Source organism: Muntiacus reevesi, chromosome 4 (genome assembly GCF_963930625.1).
Source record: "Muntiacus reevesi chromosome 4, mMunRee1.1, whole genome shotgun sequence".
Lineage (NCBI taxonomy): Eukaryota > Metazoa > Chordata > Mammalia > Artiodactyla > Cervidae > Muntiacus > Muntiacus reevesi.
This window is the reverse complement of record NC_089252.1, coordinates 109,075,610-109,095,887: the sequence shown is the minus strand read 5'-3', so window position 1 is coordinate 109,095,887 and position 20,278 is coordinate 109,075,610. Positions and strand designations below refer to the sequence as shown.

At 38.8% G+C, this 20,278-nt stretch overlaps 1 protein-coding gene across 1 annotated transcript in view; it reads right to left on the bottom strand.

Moving 5' to 3' along the window:
- PRKAR2A (protein kinase cAMP-dependent type II regulatory subunit alpha) overlaps positions 1-20,278 on the bottom strand; it is a 70,924-nt gene that overhangs the window by 12,778 nt on the left and 37,868 nt on the right. The window contains exons 5-8 of the mRNA XM_065933756.1: positions 15,943-16,049; positions 12,954-13,107; positions 4,690-4,791; positions 4,436-4,510 (exon numbers count right to left, since the gene is read on the bottom strand). Coding sequence (XP_065789828.1) covers positions 4,436-4,510; positions 4,690-4,791; positions 12,954-13,107; positions 15,943-16,049 — 438 coding nt within the window. The remainder of the gene's footprint in view (positions 1-4,435; positions 4,511-4,689; positions 4,792-12,953; positions 13,108-15,942; positions 16,050-20,278) is intronic.

Sequence of the window (20,278 nt, the reverse complement as noted above, 5' to 3'; positions counted from 1 at the left end):
AGGCTAAATAACACGCTTCTGAATAACCAACAAATCATAGAAGAAATCAAAAAAGAAATCAAAATATGCATAGAAATGAATGAAAATGAAAACACAACAACCCAAACCTATGGGACACTGTAAAAGCAGTGCTAAGGGGAATGATCATAGCATTACAGGCTTACATCAAGAAACAAGAAAAAAGTCAAATAAATAACCTAACTCTACACCTAAAGTAATTAGAGAAGGAAGAAATGAAGAACCCCAGGGTTAGTAGAAGGAAAGAAATCTTAAAAATTAGGGCAGAAATAAATGCAAAAGAAACAAAGCTAAAAGCTGGTTTTTTGAAAAAATAAACAAAATTGACAAACCATTAGCAAGACTCATTAAGAAACAAAGAGAGAAGAATCAAATTAACAAAATCAGAAATGAAAATGGAGAGATAAAAGAGACTACTACCAGCAGCTCTATGCCAATAAAATGGATAACTTGGAAGAAATGGACAAATTCTTAGAAAAGTATAACTTTCCAAAACTGAACCAGGAAGAAATAGAAGATCTTAACAGAGCCATCACAAGCAAGGAAATCGAAACTGTAATCAGAAATCTTCTAGCAAACAAAAGCCCAGGACCAGATGGCTTCACAGCTGAATTCTACCAAAAATTTAGAGAAGAGCTAACACCTATCTTACTCAAACTCTTCCAGAAAATTGCAGAAGAAGGTAAACTTCCAAACTCATTCTATGAAGCCACCATCACCCTAATTCCAAAACCAAAGATGCCAGAAAAAAAGAAAACTACAGGCCAATATCACTGATAAACATAGATGCAAAAATCCTTAACAAAATTCTAGCAAACAGAATCCAACAACATATTAAAAAAATCATACACCATGACCAAGTGGGCTTTATACCAGGAATGCAAGGATTCTTTAATATCCGCAAATCAATCAATGTAATACACCACATTAACAAATTGAAAGATAAAAACCATATGATTATCTCAATAGATGCAGAGAAAGCCTTTGACAAAATTCAACACCCATTTATGATTAAAACTCTCCAGAAAGCAGGAATAGAAGGAACATACCTCAACATAATAAAAACTATATTTGACAAACCCACAGCAAGCATCACCCTCAATGGTGAAAAATTGAAAGCATTTCCCCTGAAATCAGGAACAAGACAAGGGTGCCCACTCTCACCACTACTATTCAACATAGTCTTGGAAGTTTTGGCCACAGCAATCAGAGCAGAAAAAGAAGTAAAAGGAATCCAGATAGGAAAAGAAGAAGTGAAACTCTTGCTGTTTGCAGATGACATGATCCTCTACATAGAAAACCCTAAAGACTCTACCAGAAAATTACTAGAGTTAATTAACGAATATAGTAAAGTTGCAGGATATAAAATTAACACACAGAAATCCCTTGCATTTCTATACACTAACAATGAGAAAACAGAAAGAGAAATTAAGGAAACAATACCATTCACCATTGCAACAAAAAGAATAAAATACTTAGGAGTATATCTACCTAAAGAAACAAAAGACCTATACATAGAAAACTATAAAACACTGATGAAAGAAATCAAAGAGGACACAAACAGATGGAGAAACATACCATGTTCATGGATTGCAAGAATCAATATTGTCAAAATGGCTATACTACCCAAAGCAATCTATAGATTCAATGCAATCCCTATCAAGCTACCAACGATATTCTTCACAGAACTAGAACAAATAATTTCACAATTTGTATGGAAATACAAAAAACCTCGAATAGCCAAAGTAATTTTGAGAAAGAAGAATGGAACTGGAGGAATCAACCTGCCTGACTTCAGACTCTACTACAAAGCCACAGTCATCAAGACAGTATGGTACTGGCACAAAGACAGAAATATAGATCAATGGAACAGAATAGAAAGACCAGAGATAAATCCACGAACCTATGGACACCTTATCTTCGACAAAGGAGGCAAGGATATACAATGGAAAAAAGACAACCTCTTTAACAAGTGGTGCTGGGAAAACTGGTCAACCACTTGTAAAAGAATGAAACTAGAACACTTTCTAACACCATACACAAAAAATAAACTCAAATGGATTAAAGATCTAAATGTAAGACCAGAAACTATAAAACTCCTAGAGGAGAACATAGGCAAAACACTCTCCGACATGAATCACAGCAGGATCCTCTATGACCCACCTCCCAGAATATTGGAAATAAAAGCAAAAATAAACAAATGGGACCTAATGAAACTTAAAAGCTTTTGCACAACAAAGGAAACTATAAGTAAGGTGAAAAGACAGCCCTCAGATTGGGAGAAAATAATAGCAAATGAAGCAACAGACAAAGGATTAATCTCAAAAATAGACAAGCAACTCCTAGAGCTCAATTCCAGAAAAGTAAATGACCCAATCAAAAAATGGGCCAAAGAACTAAACAGACATTTCTCCAAAGAAGACATACAGATGGCTAACAAACACATGAAAAGATGCTCAACATCACTCATTATCAGAGAAATGCAAATCAAAACCACAATGAGGTACCATTACACTCCAGTCAGGATGGCTGCTATCCAAAAGTCTACAAGCAATAAATGCTGGAGAGGGTGTGGAGAAAAGCGAACCCTCTTACACTGTTGGTGGGAATGCAAACTAGTACAACCACTATGGAGAACAGTGTGGAGATTTCTTAAAAAACTGGAAACAGAACTGCCATATGACCCAGCAATACCACTTCTGGGCATACACACTGAGGAAACCAGATCTGAAAGAGACACGTGCACCCCAATGTTCATTGCAGCACTGTTTATAATAGCCAGGACGTGGAAGCAACCTAGATGCCCATCAGCAGACGAATGGATAAGGAAGCTGTGGTACATATGCACCATGGAATATTACTCAGCCGTTAAAAAGAATTCATTTGAATCAGTTCTAATGAGATGGATGAAACTGGAGCCCATTATACAGAGTGAAGTAAGCCAGAAAGATAAAGAACATTACAGTATACTAACACATATACATGGAATTTAGAAAGATGGTAATGATAACCCTATATGCAAAACAGAAAAAGAGACACAGATGTACAGAACAGACTTTTGGACTCTGTGGGAGAAGGCGAGGGTGGGATGTTTAGAGAGAACAGCATGAACATTATCTATAGGGAAACAGATCACCAGCCCAGGTGGGATGCATGAGACAAGTGCTTGGGCCTGGTGCACTGGGAAGACCCAGAGGAAACGGGTGAAGAGGGAGGTGGGAGGGGGGATCGGGATGGGGAATACATGTTAACTCTATGGCTGATTCACGTCAATGTATGACAAAACCCACTGCAATGTTGTGAAATGATTGGCCTCCAACTAATAAAAATAAATGAAAAAAAAAAAACAAACATTAACTACTGAAAATAGAAGAAAAAAAAAATACTTACTGAATCAAATCAACTTCTAATTAAAAGAATTATTAACAGTGGGGCTATCTGGAAAACAAAGGCATTTGGAGATGCCACTTAGACACCATTTATTCGTTAGTCCTTTTTCTCTGGGAGCAGCTCTCTCTCCTTCTGCGATCAGCCTGATTAATTTCTGTGGCACTGGTTGGGTCAACTCCACCTCCAGGCCCCAAGGGTGGTCTGGGGATTTAGGTTTGTCCACTCTGAGTCTTCCTTCTAGCCCCAAACTGAGGTTCAAGGAGGGCACATTCCTTAACCCAGACCAACCAGACATCTCCCCAGTGCTCCTTTTGTTTTTTTTAATTAAAAAAAATTTTTTGGTTGCAGTGTGTGGCTTGTGAGATCTTAGCTCCCAGCCTGACCAGGGATTGAACTCGTGACTCCTGCAAAAGGATGGAGTCCTAGCCACTGGACTGCCAGGGAAGTCCCCTTCCCAGTGATCTTGCCAAAACCACTCAGAGAGAAGTTTATAATATGGAAATGAAAATACAAAATGGAAAAATCTATAATACCTTTTACATATAATTTAAAAAGCAAACACAGTAGATAAATAAAATTATTACACAGCACTCATCATAATGTTCAAGTCCACTGTGTGGCGACCCTTACAGTACCTGAAGTAACATGACAGAAGAGTACAAAGGAAACACTAAAGGGACCTTACAAATCTGGTCAGTCACTGAAGACTGCTGTGTACTGGGTTAGCTAAGAGAGACTTTGGGCCAAACAGAGAGAGAAAATACACAACCCTCTGACCTCCAGGTTTTAACAGTGATGAAGGAGGCTTACTCAGGGTTGAAAGTAAATGATATCAAAAAAACAAAACCAGAAACCAAGGAGAGGTGAACAGAGGCCAGAGATGAACATCAATGGGCTTCAGAAGATTCTGCAGGAAGTGTGCCTGAGTACTTAGCAACATGAGTTCCCCAGGATGAGTGGACAAACGACGCACTAGTCCTTCAGGAGGTGACTTCCGAGAAAGGAGTTGCCTGAGGTCCCCACTCACCTGAGTGATTATGCGCTCTCCATCCTTATAGACCTTTTCTCCTATTACATCCACGATCTTCATTCGTTCTGACACCTGAATCAATGAACACACAAATTCTAAGGAAAAGACCTTAAATAAAAGTCACAAATGCTGACAGTATCTATACAACATTGAAATGGGCTAGAATAGTATGAATTAAGAAACCTAACAAAAGAATTGTTTTAACAGCTTTTAAGTCCCCGTATACAGACTCTTATTAAAATAGGCTTTACCTCTAGTGATTTAAGAAGTGGCACAGATTCAATAAATGATTCAAACATCTTCCTCTTTTTTGCATTGTTTTTCACTATGATCCTTCTAAATGTCACACGGTCCTGTAAGAAATAATATGAAAATTCTGGTGAACGCCTGTATAAGAGAGTATCTGTGATTTAATTAAAACTATGCCACAGCAAAGATCAGAGGTCTTTGGAAGGTACTGGATCAACTGAGTGTTTAATGATATTTCAATTTGAGTCATCACTAGAAGAAAAAGATCTGCAGCCTGGACAAGACAGATGTCTCATGTTGTCACTTGCTGTCAAGTACTCAATGAGTGCCACCTATGGGTCATAAATAAAATAAAAAATAAAAAAAGTCCCAAACATTTGTGAACTCATAGTCACTGTTCAAAGTAAAAAGATACACCTTCAAAAAAAAAAAAAAAAGGAGATAAAACAGTAAGATGGTTCTTGCCCTCAAGGACTTTATAATCTCAATGGAGAAGTAATACAAAATTTATAGGAATAAAAAAACCACAGTTCAAGACTGCACATGAAATTTGCTAGATGAACTACAGAGACAAAGCAAGTCCTATAAGAATTCTGAGGAGAGAGATCATTCACAATAGCCTGGAGTGATCAAGGAAAATTTTGCTGCAAAAATATAAATTTGTCTGGTATCCGAAGGGGAGGTAGGTTTTATAAATTAATGGAGAAAGTAGGAAACTCAAGATGGAAGGCAGGCATGGGAAACATATCTTGACCCCAGCAAGTCAGGGATTCAAACTCAAGACAGTTAACCAGAGTTATGGTCAGGTACTTCTCAAATACATGTATGCGTGTGTGGGGAGGGACATGCAGCCAGGAGAATGTTAATTGCTTAGGCTCCTACAAGGTTAGGTAGTTTTTTATACCTCAGTTAATTGCACCTTTCTTCTACCTTGGGCTCTCAGGAATAGAAAGATTTTTTTTTTTTAAGTATACTAATAACATCCTAAAGGCTGAAAGAATGAAAAACAGTAAGGGGGTAGGGCAAATTTAGATGCAGGTTTGCTATTTTAGTATTTTGATGATGGGGTGGGAGCTGGGTGGAGAAAACACATAGAAGATAACTGAGTAGAGATGTCTAAATAGACTTCACTGACTCATATGCCATCAGAATTCCCTGGTCCAATCCCATGCCAAGTTCCATCTGCAAGAGAAATCACCTCCTGTACCCTGTGCTCCTGGTATAAAATGTGGCAGACTCCTACTCTCCCTTCCTAAGTGAAGTGAAGTGAAGTGAAGTGGCTCATTCATGTCCAACTCTTTGCGACCCCATGGACTGTAGCCTACCCGGATCCTTAGTCCATGGGATTTTCCAGGCAAGAATACTGGAATGGGTTGCCATTTCCTTCTCCAGGGGATCTTCCCGACCCAGGGATCGAACCCGGGTCTCCTGCATTGTAGGCAGACGCTTTACTGTCTGAGCTACCAGGGAAGCCCCTTCCCTTCCTAAACTGACATACAAATAATGTCTGTGCCCTGGCATTAAGCCAGACTCTGCCCCCGTTTTCTTCTCCATTTGTCTGCCTGCAAAAAGCCATGCAATCCCTGATTGCTCTCATGGGCTGCACCACTTGCCACTACTTTTTTGAAGTCCAAGGCTGGAGATGTATTAATATCATTTAATATGTTACTGTTGTACTTTGGAATATCACTCCATTATCTTTAGACTTCAGTTTCCATGTGTTTTCTGGGCCAGTCAAGGCCATGGGTGCTGGGGAAAGACAACACTCAAGATTGAGACAATGGGAGTTATGAAGTTCCCTTCCTTATGTTTGAGTAGACACTGTCAAAAAACCAGTTATTTCTAAATTCATTTATAATGTTACAAAGTGAAAGTGTTAGTTGCTCAATGGTGTCTGAGCAGAAACTGTGCAGCAGTTGCCCCTAGTAAAAGAAGGAATACAGAATCCAATCTGAGAAACTCAGTGGCAACACCAGGTACTCCCTGATTCAGCCTCAGAAGGCATTTACAAGGCACAAGTGAGAAGTCACCTGTGGAGGGCGCTCTCGGGGTCACTCTCCTGAAGGAAGTACTGAAGCGCTGGAAGGGCTTGGACTGTAAAGCAGGAGAAAAAGACACCTAAAAAGATCACTGCTGCTTAAGGCAGCAGGGAGATGAATCTCACTTAAGATAGCAGGAACAGGAAGAAAGACTGCACAGGATAAGGCGAGGAACTAGAAAGGCAGAGCAGGGATCTCAGGAGAGGGAGTTTCAGGAACAGAAGGGTGGTGAGCAGCCCCACAACCAAGGCAAGCGGGGGGCCCCCACTCTGTAGCACCCAACACACGCCAGGCACTAAGGAAGTGGCTTCTCTTGTGTCCTTCTGTTTAATTCTCATATCCCAATCAGAAGGCAAGCAGTTTTAATAAATTTCTATTGAGACTTTCAGATTACTTAGGAATGGGTTAATCTCCAAGGGTTTGGAGATCTTCCTGTTATCTTTCTGTTACTGATTTCTGGTTTCATTCCATTGTGGTTAGAGAACACACTGTCTGATTTCAAGTCTTTTCAATTTGCTAACTTTTTATATCCCAGGATATATGTAGTTTATCTCAGTGAACATTCATGGGCTTGAAAGGAATGTGTATTCTCTGCTGTTATGTGACATGTCCTATAAATTTCAATTAGACCCTTTTGGTTGATGGTGGTGTTAAAATCCTATAACCTTCCTGATTTTCTTTCTAGTTGTTTTATCAATTGTTGAGAAAGAAGTGTTGAAGTCTGCAAATACAGCTGTGGATTTATCTATTTTTTCTTTCAGTCTATCAGTTTTAGCTTTACATATTCTGAAGCTCTGTTGTTTGGTATATACAGATTTAGGGCTTCTATGTCTTCTTGGTAGATTAACTCTTTCATTATTATGAAAATAACAGAGTTAGAGTTTCTGTTGCATCTGGTAATTTTCTCTGCCATGAAATCTACTTATCTGATACTAACTTAATTTCTTCTGACTTCTTCTGGTCAATGTTTGCATAGTATATCTATCACCGTCCTTTTACTTTCAACCTACCTATATTATTATATTTGAGTGAGTTTCTTATAAATATCATATTGTTGAGTCATTTAAGATAATCCATTCTACCAGTCTCTGTCACTTATTTGGCATATACAGATCATCCATAGAGACAAATCATATGTTAGGGCCTACACCTACCATTTTAGTCAATGTTTTCTGTTCTCCCCTCTGGTTTCTGTTCTTCTGTTTCACTTTTCTTGCCCTTCCATAGGTTACCTGAATTACTTTTTTAGAATTCCTTTTGATTTGTACAGTTTTTGAATATATCTTTGCACGGATTACTTTAGTGGTTGCTCTAAGTATTATATTTACATATGTAACTTACCATGGTCTACTGGTGTCAACATTTTAGAAGTGTGAGTAAAGTGTAGAAGCTTAACTTTCATTTAGGCCCCTTTGAAATATTTCCTCTACATACAGTGAGAATCACATAAGGCAATGTTATAATTTTGCTTCAAGCATCTAACCTATTTTAGCAAACTAGAGGAGGATAGGCTTTTATGTCTGTCCATATGTTTACTCTTTTGGTTGTTCTTTCTTAATTCTTGATATTCCAAATCTTCTTTTTTCACTTCCGTTCTGTTTACAGAACTTCCTTTAGTCATTCCTTCAAGGTAGGCCTGCTGGTGACAAAGTTTCTGTTTTCTTTTACCTGAGAATATCTTCATTTCTGAAGGACATTCTCATGAGGTATAGAATTTTCAGTTGACAGCTCTTTTCTTTCAGTTCTTGAAAAATGCTGGGATACATGGCAATTAATAAGAAAACCTGGGGAACTCACTGTTATATCCTTCCTTAAGTCTTGAAAGCCCTAACTAGTCCACCTTCTCGTTTCCTCCTCTCAGGGTCGCCTATGTTCGTCTGTTGTATGATATCCAGAGTTTTCTAGCTTTAAGAGGGAAGACTAGGGAGGAATGGGGCTATTCTGTCTTGGCCTAGACTAGAAGTTGTCATCAACGTATTTTAAAACTGAGTTTATTTTCCCCCATTATTTCTTTTTTTTTAATATTATTTTATTAGTTGGAGGCCAATCACTTTACAACATTTCAGTGGGTTTTGTCATACATTGACATGAATCAGCCATATAGTTACATGTATTCCCCATCCCGATCCCCCCTCCCACCTCCCTCCCCACCCGACTCCTCAGGGTCCTCCCAGTGCACCAGGCCCGAGCACTTGACTCATGTATCCCACCTGGGCTGGTGGTCCGTTTCACCATAGATAAACCCCCATTATTTCTTGATGATCTATGTTGAATATTTTAAGCACTGGGTTCCCAAGTGTGTGATGTATTCTTAAGACAGTGTATACTCATCTCTCAGGACCAATCTTTTTTTTTTTTTCTTTGTGGCTGTACCACACCACATTCAGGATCCTAGTTCTCTGTGGGAACTAGGAATCAAACCTGAGTCCCCTGCTGTGGAAGCAAAGAGTTCTAACCACTGGACTTCCAGGGAAGTCCTGCTCAGTTCAGTTCAGTCGCTCAATCGTGTCCGACTCTTTGCAACCTCATGAACCGCAGCACGTCAGGCCTCCCTGTCCATCACCAACTCCTGGAGTCCACCCAAACCCATGTCCATTGAGTCGGTGATGCCATCCAACCATCTCATCCTCTGTCGCCCCCTTCTCCTCCTGCCCTCAATCTTTACCAGCATCAGGGTCTTTTCTAATGAATCAGCTCTTCGCATCAGGTGGCCTAAGTGTTGGAGTTTCAGCTTCAACATCAGTCCTTCCAATGAACACCCAGGACTGATCTCCTTTAGGATGGACTGGTTGGATATCCTTGCAGTCCAAGGGACTCTCAAGAGTCTTCTCCAACACCACAGTTCAAAAGCATCAATTCTTTGGTGCTCAGCTTTCTTGATAGTCCAACTCTCACATATACGTGACCATTGGAAAAACCATAGCCTTGACTAGACCGACCTTTGTTGGCAAAGTAATGTCTCTGCTTTTTAACAGGCTGTCTAGGTTGGTCATAAGTTTCCTTCCAAGGAGTAAGCATCTTTTAATTTCATGCCTGCAATCACCATCTGCAGTGATTTGGAGCCCGAAAAAATAAACTCAGCCACTGTTTCCCCATCTGTTTCCCATGAAGTGACGGGACCAGATACCATGATCTTAGTTTTCTGAATGTTGAGTTTTAAGCCAACTTTTTCATTCTCCTCTTTCACTTTCATCAAGAGGCTCTTTAGTTCTTCTTCACTTTCTGCCATAAGGTGGTGTCATCTGCATATCTGAGGTTATTGATTATTTCTCCCAACAATCTTGATTCCAGCTTGTGCTTCCTCCAGCTCAGCATTTCTCATGATGTACTCTGCATATAAGTTAAATAAGCAGGGTGACACTATACAGCCTTGACGTACTCCTTTTCCTATCTGGAACCAGTCTGTTGTTCCCTGTCCAGTTCTAACTGTTGCTTCATGACCTGCATACAGATTTCTCAGGAGGCAGGTCAGGTGGTCTGGTATTCCCATCTCTTTCAGAATTTTTCACAGTTTATTGTGATCCACACGGTCAAAGGCTTTGGCATAGTCAATAAAGCAGAAATAGATGTTTTTCTGGAACGCTCTTGCTTTTTCGATGATCCAGCAGATGTTGGCAATTTGATCTCTGGTTCCTCTGCCTTTTCTAAAACCAGCTTGGACATCTGAAAGTTCACGGTTCACGTATTGCTGAAGCCTGGCTTGGAGAATTTTGAGCATTACTCTACTAGCGTGTGAGATGAGTGCAATTGTGTGGTAGTTTGACCATTCTTTGGCATTGAAATGAAAACTGACCTTTTCCAGTCCTGTGGCCACTGCTGAGTTTTCCAAATTTGCTGGCGTATTGAGTGCAGCACTTTCACTGCATCATCTTTCAGGATTTGAAATAGCTCAACTGGAATTCCATCACCTCCACTAGCTTTGTTCATAGTGATGCTTCCTAAGGCCCACTTGACTTTGCATTCCTGGATGTCTGGCTCTAGGTGAGTGATCACACCATCATGATTATCTGGGTCATGAAGATCTTTTTTGTACAGTTCTTCTGTGTATTCTTGCCACCTCTTCTTAGTATCTTCTGCTTCTGTTAGGTCCCTACTATTTATGTCCTTTGTTGAGCCCATCTTTGCATAAAATGTTCCCTTGGTATCTCTAATTTTCTTGAAGAGATTTCTAGTCTTTCCCATTCTATTGTTTTCTTCTATTTCTTTGCATTGATCACTGAGGAAGGCTTTTTAATCTCTCCTTGCTATTCTTTGGAACTCTGCATTCAAATGGGTATATCTTTCCTTTTCTCCTTCGCTTTTCACTTCCCTTCTTTTCACAGCTATTTGTAAGGCCTCCTCAGACAGCCATTTTGCTTTTTTGCATTGCTTTTTCTTGGGGATGGTCTTGCTCCCTGTCTCCTGTACAATGTCACGAACATCCATCCATAGTTCATCAGGCACTCTGTCTATCAGATCTAGTCCCTTAAATCTATTTCTCACTTCCACTGTATAGTCATAAGGGATTTGATTTAGGTCATACCTGAATGGTCAAGTGGTTTTCTCCACTTTCTTCAATTTCAGTCTGAATTTGGCAATAAGGAGGTCATGATCTGAGTCACAGTCAGCTCCCAGTCTTGTTTTTGCTGACTGTATAGAGTTTCTCCATCTTTGGGTGCAAAGAACATAATCAACCTGACTTCGGTGTCGACCATCTGGTGATGTCCATGTGTAGAGTCTTGTCTTGTGTTGTTGGAAGAGGGTGTTTGCTATGACCAGTGCATTCTCTTGGCAGAACTCTATTAGCCTTTGCCCTGCTTCATTCTGTACTCCAAGGCCAAATTTGCCTATTACTCCAGGTGTTTCTTGACTTCCTACTTTTGCATTCCAGTTCCCTATGATGAAAAGGACAACTTTTTTGGGTGTCAATTCTAGAAGGTTTTGTAGGTCTTCGTAGAACTGTTCAACTTCAGCTTCTTCAGTGTTACTGGCTGGGGCACAGGCTTGGATTACCGTGATGTTGAATGGTTTGCCTTGGAAACGAAGAGAGATCATTCTGTTGTTTTTGAGACTGCATCCAAGTACTGCATTTTGGACTCTTTTGTTGACTATGATGGCTACTGCATTTCTTCTACGGGATTCCTGCCCACAGTAGTAGATATAATGGTCATCTGAGTTAAATTCACCCATTCCAGTCCATCTTAGTTCGTTGATTTCTAGAATGTCGATGTTCACTCTTGTCATCTCCTGTTTGACCACTTCCAATTTGCCTTGATTCATGGACCTAATATTCCAGATTCCTATGCAATGTTGCTCTTTACAGCATCAAACCTTGCTTCTATCACCAGTCCCATCCACAACTGGGTGTTGTTTTTGCTTTGGCTCTATCCCTTCATTCTTCCTGCAAAATCCTGCTCAGGAGCATTCTTTTTTTTTTTTTTTTTTTAGGAGCATTCTTAATTCTGCACTAGTATAGCACAATAAAGTGCTTTAATATGTCTTTAAAATGTGATTTTTTTTTTTTTAGGAAATATATTGATAATTTCAGTGTATACATTTAATTCTGCTTGTAGGGTAAATGGAAACAAATTACCATAGAGATGAACATTTTAAAAAGGAAATCTGGAATTTGTACAAGAGGATGATTCTTTTAAGAAGGAAAAGTTATATATTTTGAAGGCTTGATACTGAAGGATGCAAGGTGGGTCATGTATTAATAGAGGACAGGACCTTAGCAGTCGATGCCTAAGATATTCTGGGAAAGTTCTGTTTCCCAGAACATGGCTGTCAGCCTTTCTGGTATCTAAATCTACTGACTATTGGCATGGACCAATGAATAAACATATGGTCAAACACCATCTGTTAGTGAAAAGTTAGTCCTAAGATAGTTAGAGATGGAAAACACTTTTGGCAGAGCTTTCAATGACACTTTATTTTTCTAGACTGGTCTCTTAGGTAGTTATCCTTCTTCTCTCTGCTTATCTGATAAAAACATAAGAAGAAAATGCGGTAAGAGCTGACACAACTGCTAGGTCACAAGACCCAGTTTTTTCCATGTAATTTGGAATAAACAGTCTGTTGACAAATCACTTCAAGGAAATGGAAAAACACATAGGTTAAAATCTTCCACAGTGTCTTTCAGATAACCAGCTATAAAATATACTGTGAACGAATAGCCAAGGACAGAGACCCAGAAGTCAGGGAGAGTAATACCATGCTATGCAAGGTGAATCATTTCTTTAACTCACCAGTCCCCAAAGGGAGCCTTCTGAAGTGGCGACAATGGTAGCAGCTCTCGGGGTATTGTACATCAGAGCTAGTTCTCCAAAACTTCCATGGTTGTCATACTGACCAACGGAGCGGGTTTGATTACCTTTTGTTACTAAAATATCATAGGTTCCCCTGGAAATACAATAAGAAACAACTTCATTTATAACGGGCAGGTATACACGAATAGAAGGTATATATGATATACAATGTTGTTATTGGGGGAATTCCAACAGATTTTTTGCTAGTATATAGAAATATAATAGATTTTTGCATTTGACTTAGTATTATGTGACCTTGCTAAACTCATTTATTAGTTCTAATGAGTGAACTTGGCATTTTCTAGAGGATCATGTCATCCACAAACAAAGACAGGTTTATTTTTCTTCCTTTCCAACCTGTATGCCGTTCCTCCCTCCCATCAGTTCTTCTTTCCTCACTCCCTCTTTTTCCTTGCTTTATTGCATCAGCTAGGACCTACAGTGTAATACTGCATGAAGAGGTGAAAGCAGACATGCTTCTCTGGTTCTCCATCTTAAAGGGAAAACATTCAGTTTTTCACCATTAAGTATGAAGTTAGCTATAGATTTTTTAAAATAAATACCTTTAATTAGGTTGGATAAAAGTCCCTTCTACTCCTATTTTGCTGAGTTTTTACCATGAAAAGGTGCTAAACTTTGTCAAATGCTTTTCCCAGAGGTACTGAAATGACTGGTTGGATTTTCTTTTGTAGTCTGTTGAAAACTAGGATGTAGAACTGATTAAAATTTTTTTAAAATACAATTTTCTCTCCATTGAGTGTTCACTAACAGTGGCTAAAGAAAAATACTCACAATGGACAGCATTTGGAGAAATAGGCACTCTCAATACAACACTGAAGCAAATGTAAACATTTCTAAATTTCTCCAAGATAATTAACAACAGAACATTTTCCTTGGAGAGACCCTTTTACACAGTAATTCCATTTCTAGGCATTCTAAAGGAGATAATAGAAGATACTGGAAAATATTTAACTGCAAGGATGCTCACCAAGTAATATTTATAACAGCAAAAATCACAATTTAATCTGCTAACAATAAGATGGGTTAAATATATGTCTATATTGATATTATGCAGTCAATATAAATGATGACATAGAATAATATTGTATCCTATGGCAAACCACTTCAAACAGATTTTTAAAATCAAGCCAATGTACATGAAAACATATATATAAATTTAATAAAGAGTTAACTACATTTTACATGTTTGATTGTTATCAGCTTTGAAGCCCTACCACTCTAATACTTTTTCCTCTTCTGTCTCACATCTGGGAAAGTTGATAAGAAAACTTAGGTGCTCCCTCATTTGGTGTTGATGGGAAATCCAAATCGGACAAGAGCCTGCCCACATACAAGAGTACTCTACCTCAGCTCTACCTTCTAATACCATGAAATACCAAGCCAGTCACCTCTCTGTGCTGCCTCAAGTCATTTCTGAACCTCCTGGGAACCTACCCTGTTCACCTTTAAAACACACATTATGAGAATGATCAATCTTTTCATAGCCTTTTAGTCTGTGTGTGTGGTATGATCAGTCTTGATATCTGAACCAAATTTGGGGTAATGGATCTGACCGAACAGTAAGGCAAAGGGGAAAAAAAGAAAAAATATACTCTGGTGATAAAATTAGGGCAAAATTACTTTCTTCCCTGTTTTGCTTGTTTTTTTTCCTTAAATTTCCTACAAAGAGCCTCCACGTGTCTGATAAAAATCACTAGGTATCACATGTTACACAAGAAGCAAAGAAGTGGTGATATAACTTGAAAATTTTTTTCTGCCACTACTCATAGAATTCTATGAAGGAAGCCTAAGCATGACAGATGAAGTAAAAGACGCTTTAAGATTATATTATTTGTATCATCTTTCCTCTTTAAATAAAACATTTCCTTCCTAACTCTAATTGGAATCATTTGTCACCGTATCAAGGGCCCAAAAGTTATCTAAGGAATACATTCTTGAACATTTTTATGAATGAGCAAAAGGCTTAGATAAGAAAGGGGACAGTTGAATCTAGTACAGCTATTTGATACAGATAAAAAGACCCTTAAAAATCAGGAAAACAATTGGAAAAAATTGAATAAGATCTGCACAGTAGATGAGGGTACTGTATAAAATGTTACTATCTGATTTTCATAATTGGTTTCTGCTTATGTAAGAAAATGTCCTATTTTAGGAAATATATAGATGTATTTGGAGATAAAAGGGCTTATACCTGCAACTTACTTTCAAACACAAAGCTAATCTGGTAAAATATTAACCTGGAGAACCTAGGTTTCTAAGAATTTTTTGTACTATTTGTGTAACAATTCTATAACTGTGAAATTACTTGAAAAGACAAAATGAAAAATAACTAATGGAAGATACCGGTGAAGCAACATCTTATTGATCCTAAACTCTGGTGAGAGTGTTCTTTTCAGGACTGAGAGGGAGTCAGAGGGAATCCCCCAGATGGTACCAATAGTAATAGCTCAAGAGGTGAGGACACCCCAGGGTGAGCAGGTTAAACCCTCAGGTTTCATGTCTCCCAACAGACCTAAACCTGGGACAGAGCCAAGAGGGGCCAGAGGTATGGAGGCTGAGGAAATACACTCAAGTGTAAAATCAGGCTAGGACTGAATGATCCGGATGACAATAAAGTGTCATGGAAATTACTTCTCTTGGACACTTGCAAATAACATGTTTATAAAGCGCATCTTGCACAGCTCACCTAATTGTAGATAGTGCAACCCAAGTATGTCCTGTACTCAGGACTCAGGACAGCAGAAGATAGAGAAGGGCAGGCTGTGGGCAGAGAGCGGCAAACTTTGCGGAGCTTGTTAACCTGGCCCTAAGTCCTGTCTGGGCTGAACAAGGCACAGGGTAAAGCACTTGCCCTGAACCGCGAATATTACTAAGTACAGGTGTACAACTACAAAACACCATCTCCTACCGTTCAATGACATAAAAGTTGTCTCCATCATCTCCTTGGTCAATGACATGCTCATCAACTTTGACCGTCCTTTCAAACATGGCATCAAGGACTTGGGATAGCTGTTCCTGCAGGGAACACACAAGGAGAAAAGACGGCCTTTACATTTATGAGGGAAAAAAATAGACTGTTTACCTCAGATGGTGACTACATGGGAGAAGTCCTCACATCAGACTATCCCCCACATGCACGCAGAAATCTAAGGGTCTGAAACAAATGCCTTCCTGTGGCCATTCAGCTTTGCACGTCCACATACACAGCCCAGTTACCAAGCTCTCTGAGGCAGTATCGCTTTTGGGGGAAAAAAAAAATTTCTACAATTTACATGAAAACAGGCATCTCAACCATGGTGCCTATTCATCCAGCCACACCCACAAGACTGTCACCTGCCTTGATGACACGTGGACAGCCATTATGGCTCTACTGTATCATGTGTAATGTTATGACACCACCTTCCTACAGGTGTTGATCTTAACAGGATCATCCAATCTAACAGACTGAGATGTCTCAGAGGTTATCTCATGGAGCAGCGCAGCCGCCCTTCCTAGTCAAGCACATCACTTAATCTGAGTCTGTTTCTTCATTACAAAACAGTGTTTAATAAATAGCTTCCAGCTCATCAACTTTCATGACTAAAGGAGAAAAATCTATGGAAAATATTTATCACATAATAGGTACTTAATAAATAAGCTCTATTATCAGACACTTAATATTGCTATAGTTATTTATATACAACACATACAATTACTTACCAATATTACCTGCAATAACCAGAAGGTAACTGTACCAACAAGTATTAAAATAATCAAAACAAAACAGTGCTATTAAATTCTAACAATACAGTGGTCTCAGTCTAGGGCCAGCATCCCTCTGTCAGTGACTGTTGAGCACATATGCATGCTAAGTTCGCTTTAGTCGTGTCCAACTCTGTGTGACCCTATGAACTGCAGCCCACCAGGCTCCTCTGTCCATGGGATTGTCCAGGCAAGACTACTAGAGTGGGTTGCTGTGCCCTTCTCCAGGGGATCTTGCCAACCCAGGGATCAAATCTTCATCTCTCATGTCTCCTGCATTGGCAGGCAGGTTCTTTAACACTAGCACCACCTGGGAAGCCCCAGTGACTGTTAGGGAGCACTAGAGACCAGTTTTTCACAGAAACTCACAGAAAGACTTTCTCTTTGGAGGAATGTGGATTGAAGGCTTGGCAAGGAAATAATTTTATTGCTGAATAATTCCATATGATTTAGCATTCTGCTACTTAAAATAATGTATCACCAACAAGTAGCTCTTTAGTTCCATAGTTCCATGGGTGAATACTGTACAAGCTGACAGATACTATAAAAGAAGGCTTGCTACTCGTGTGTCCACATTCATGTGGAGTGTGAGCCCAGTGTTGCCTGAAACGTCACATTTAAACACAGGTAACAAATTCAAATTTTCACATGCAATACAGACCAAACACGTACATCTACACCTGGTGTGTCTGGCCTGTGGCCTATCCGTTGGCAGCCTCATGTTCTGAGTAACAAATCTTATGGCCCAGACTCTTCAAAAACATCAGTGTCATGAGATATAGAATAATATATGGGAGAAGCATTCTGGGTTAGAGGGGACTAAAGTCATGCCATGACAACCAAAAGCAACATGTGATTCAGGACTGGAAAACAAAACAAAAAAGCTATAGAAAACTTTCCTGGGAAAAGCTTAATATGGACTGTATTTAGATATTATTATTTCAACAGTGTTAAATTTCTTGGGCTTAATAATGATAGTATGTTAATGGAGGAGAATACTTTGTTTTTGGAAAATATAACTTAAGGCATTTAGTGGCTAAGAGCCATGATGTCCTCAATAGATTCATAAATGGTTCAGGACCTTGAAAAGCAGTTTATACGTACCTATATATGTGCATACATATACACATAAGAGACAGAGTAAATGTGGCAAAATGTTAACAACTGGTCAATCTAGGTAAAGAATATACACAAGTTTTGATTTTTCCGTAAATTTGAAAATTTAAACACAAAAGTTTGAAAAGCAAATTGTTTTTAAAGTGGAAACAAATACACTCACTGGAATGGCTAAAATTTTAAAAGACGGATAATATCAAAAGTTGGTAAGGATATAGAACAACTGGAAATATCATACATTGTTGGAAGGAATACAAAATGGTAAAATCACTTTGAAAAAGATCCAGCAGTTTTTTATAAAATAAAAAATACATCTACCCTATGACTCAGCTATTTTTGTCCTCGGGTGTTTTACTGAAGAGCACAAAATGTCCACAGCATTATCATCAAGAGTTAAAAACCAAGAAACAGACCAGGTATCCATTGTCAGAAAAATGAATAAGCAAACTGGCCTCTTCATATAACGGAATACTACTCAGAAAGAAGAGGGAATGAACTAACATCATGCACAATGGCACACTGACACCATGCATCCCTAGAGCTGGTCCTCTGAGAAGGACACAGTATAATTTCTACAGTAGCCTGGCCAAGATGTACAACCACATTTCAATCGTGAAGAAACATCACACAAATTCAAATTGAGGTATATGCTATAATGTAACTAACCAGCACTCTTCAAACTGTTAAGATCATGAAATACAAGAAAGGACTGAAAACTATCACAAACTGGAGGAGACTATGGAAAAATAACAACCAAAATGGGATTTTGGTTGCAATATGGGATTCTGGACTGGATCATTAACTATGGGGGAAAAAAAAACATTAGGGAGAAAACTGATGAAATCTGAACAAGGTTTTTAGTTTAATTAATGATATTTTAATAATGTAAATTCCCTGGTTTTGATAACTGTACCATGGTTATGTAAGATGCTAACATTGGGGGAACTTAGATGAGGGCCATATGGGAACTCTTTACTATGTTTACAACTTTTTTGTGAGGCTAAAACTAGTTCAAAATAACAAATGAAGAAAGAAAATGGAATGCTGAACAACACAAAAGAATCTCAAAAATATTGTGCTGAGCAAAAGTAGTTTCTTATATCTTGTATGATTCCACTTACATGAAATTCTAGAAGGTAAAATGAATTTATGGTAGAATAAATCAAAATAGAAGTTGCCTCTGTGGGGAGGGGAACAAGAATTGATCATGAAAGGCATGAGGAAAGTTTCTGAAGTGGTAGTAATATTCTGTATCTTTTTTCTGACTGCATACATTGTGTGGCATGAGGAACTTTAGCTCCCTGATAAGTACCTGCATTGGGAGTGCAGTCTTAGTCTTAGCGACTGGACTGCCAGGGAAGTCCTAATTTCTATAATCTTCTTTCTTTTTTTAAAATATTTATTTTTATTTTTATGTATTTGGCTGTGTTGGGTCTTAACTGCGGCATGCAGGATCTAGTTTCCTGACCAGGGATTGAACTCGGGCCCTCTACATTGGGAGTGCAGAGTCTTAGCCACTGAACTATCAGTGAAGTCCCCAAAATTCTATATTCTTGACAGGGGCTTGGATTACTTAAATGTATACATTTGTCAAACCTAAGTGAATGTACATTTAAAACTCATGCATGCGTTTCATTACATGTAAACAGCAACAAACAAATATTGAACTCCAGTTCATGATATGAATACCAAAATATTTAAGGGAACTATACTTACACTATCCAAAAAAAATAAGATGGGTTAATGTAGGGCAGCAAACAGCTGACTATAAACGTTTTACTGGAACACAGCCATACACTTTCATTTATGCATTGCCTGTGGCTGCTTTCCTGCTACAATAATGAAGTTCAGCAGTTGTGACAGAAATGTTTCATATTTGCTATGGGCTTCCCTGGTGGCTCAGATGGTAAAGAATTCACTTGCAATGAGAGAGACCTGGGTTCGATACCTGGGTTGGGAAGAAACCCTGGAAGAGGGCATGGCAACCCACTCCGGTATTCTTGCCTGGAGAATCCCCATGGACAGAGAAGCCTGGTGGGCTGCAGTCCAGGGGGTCCCAAAGAGTCGGACACAACTGAGTGACTAAGCACAGCACACATCTGATTCTTCCAGCAAAAGGTTGCCAACCCCTTTGTTGAGGGTAGATGGCATATAACACAACAAGCATAGTAAAATGTTCATGTTAGAATCAAGGCAGAGAATACATACATGTTCTGTAAAACCCTTCTCACTTCATTGTATTTGAACATTTTCATGATAAAATGTCAGAAAAATATAATTAAATCTGAAAAATTTATTTTTCAATACCGAAATGGTAAAATGATGTTCTTCATCACTAAGAAAAATCTGAATACTAGACTGACATAGCAACTTCCTTTAGAACATCT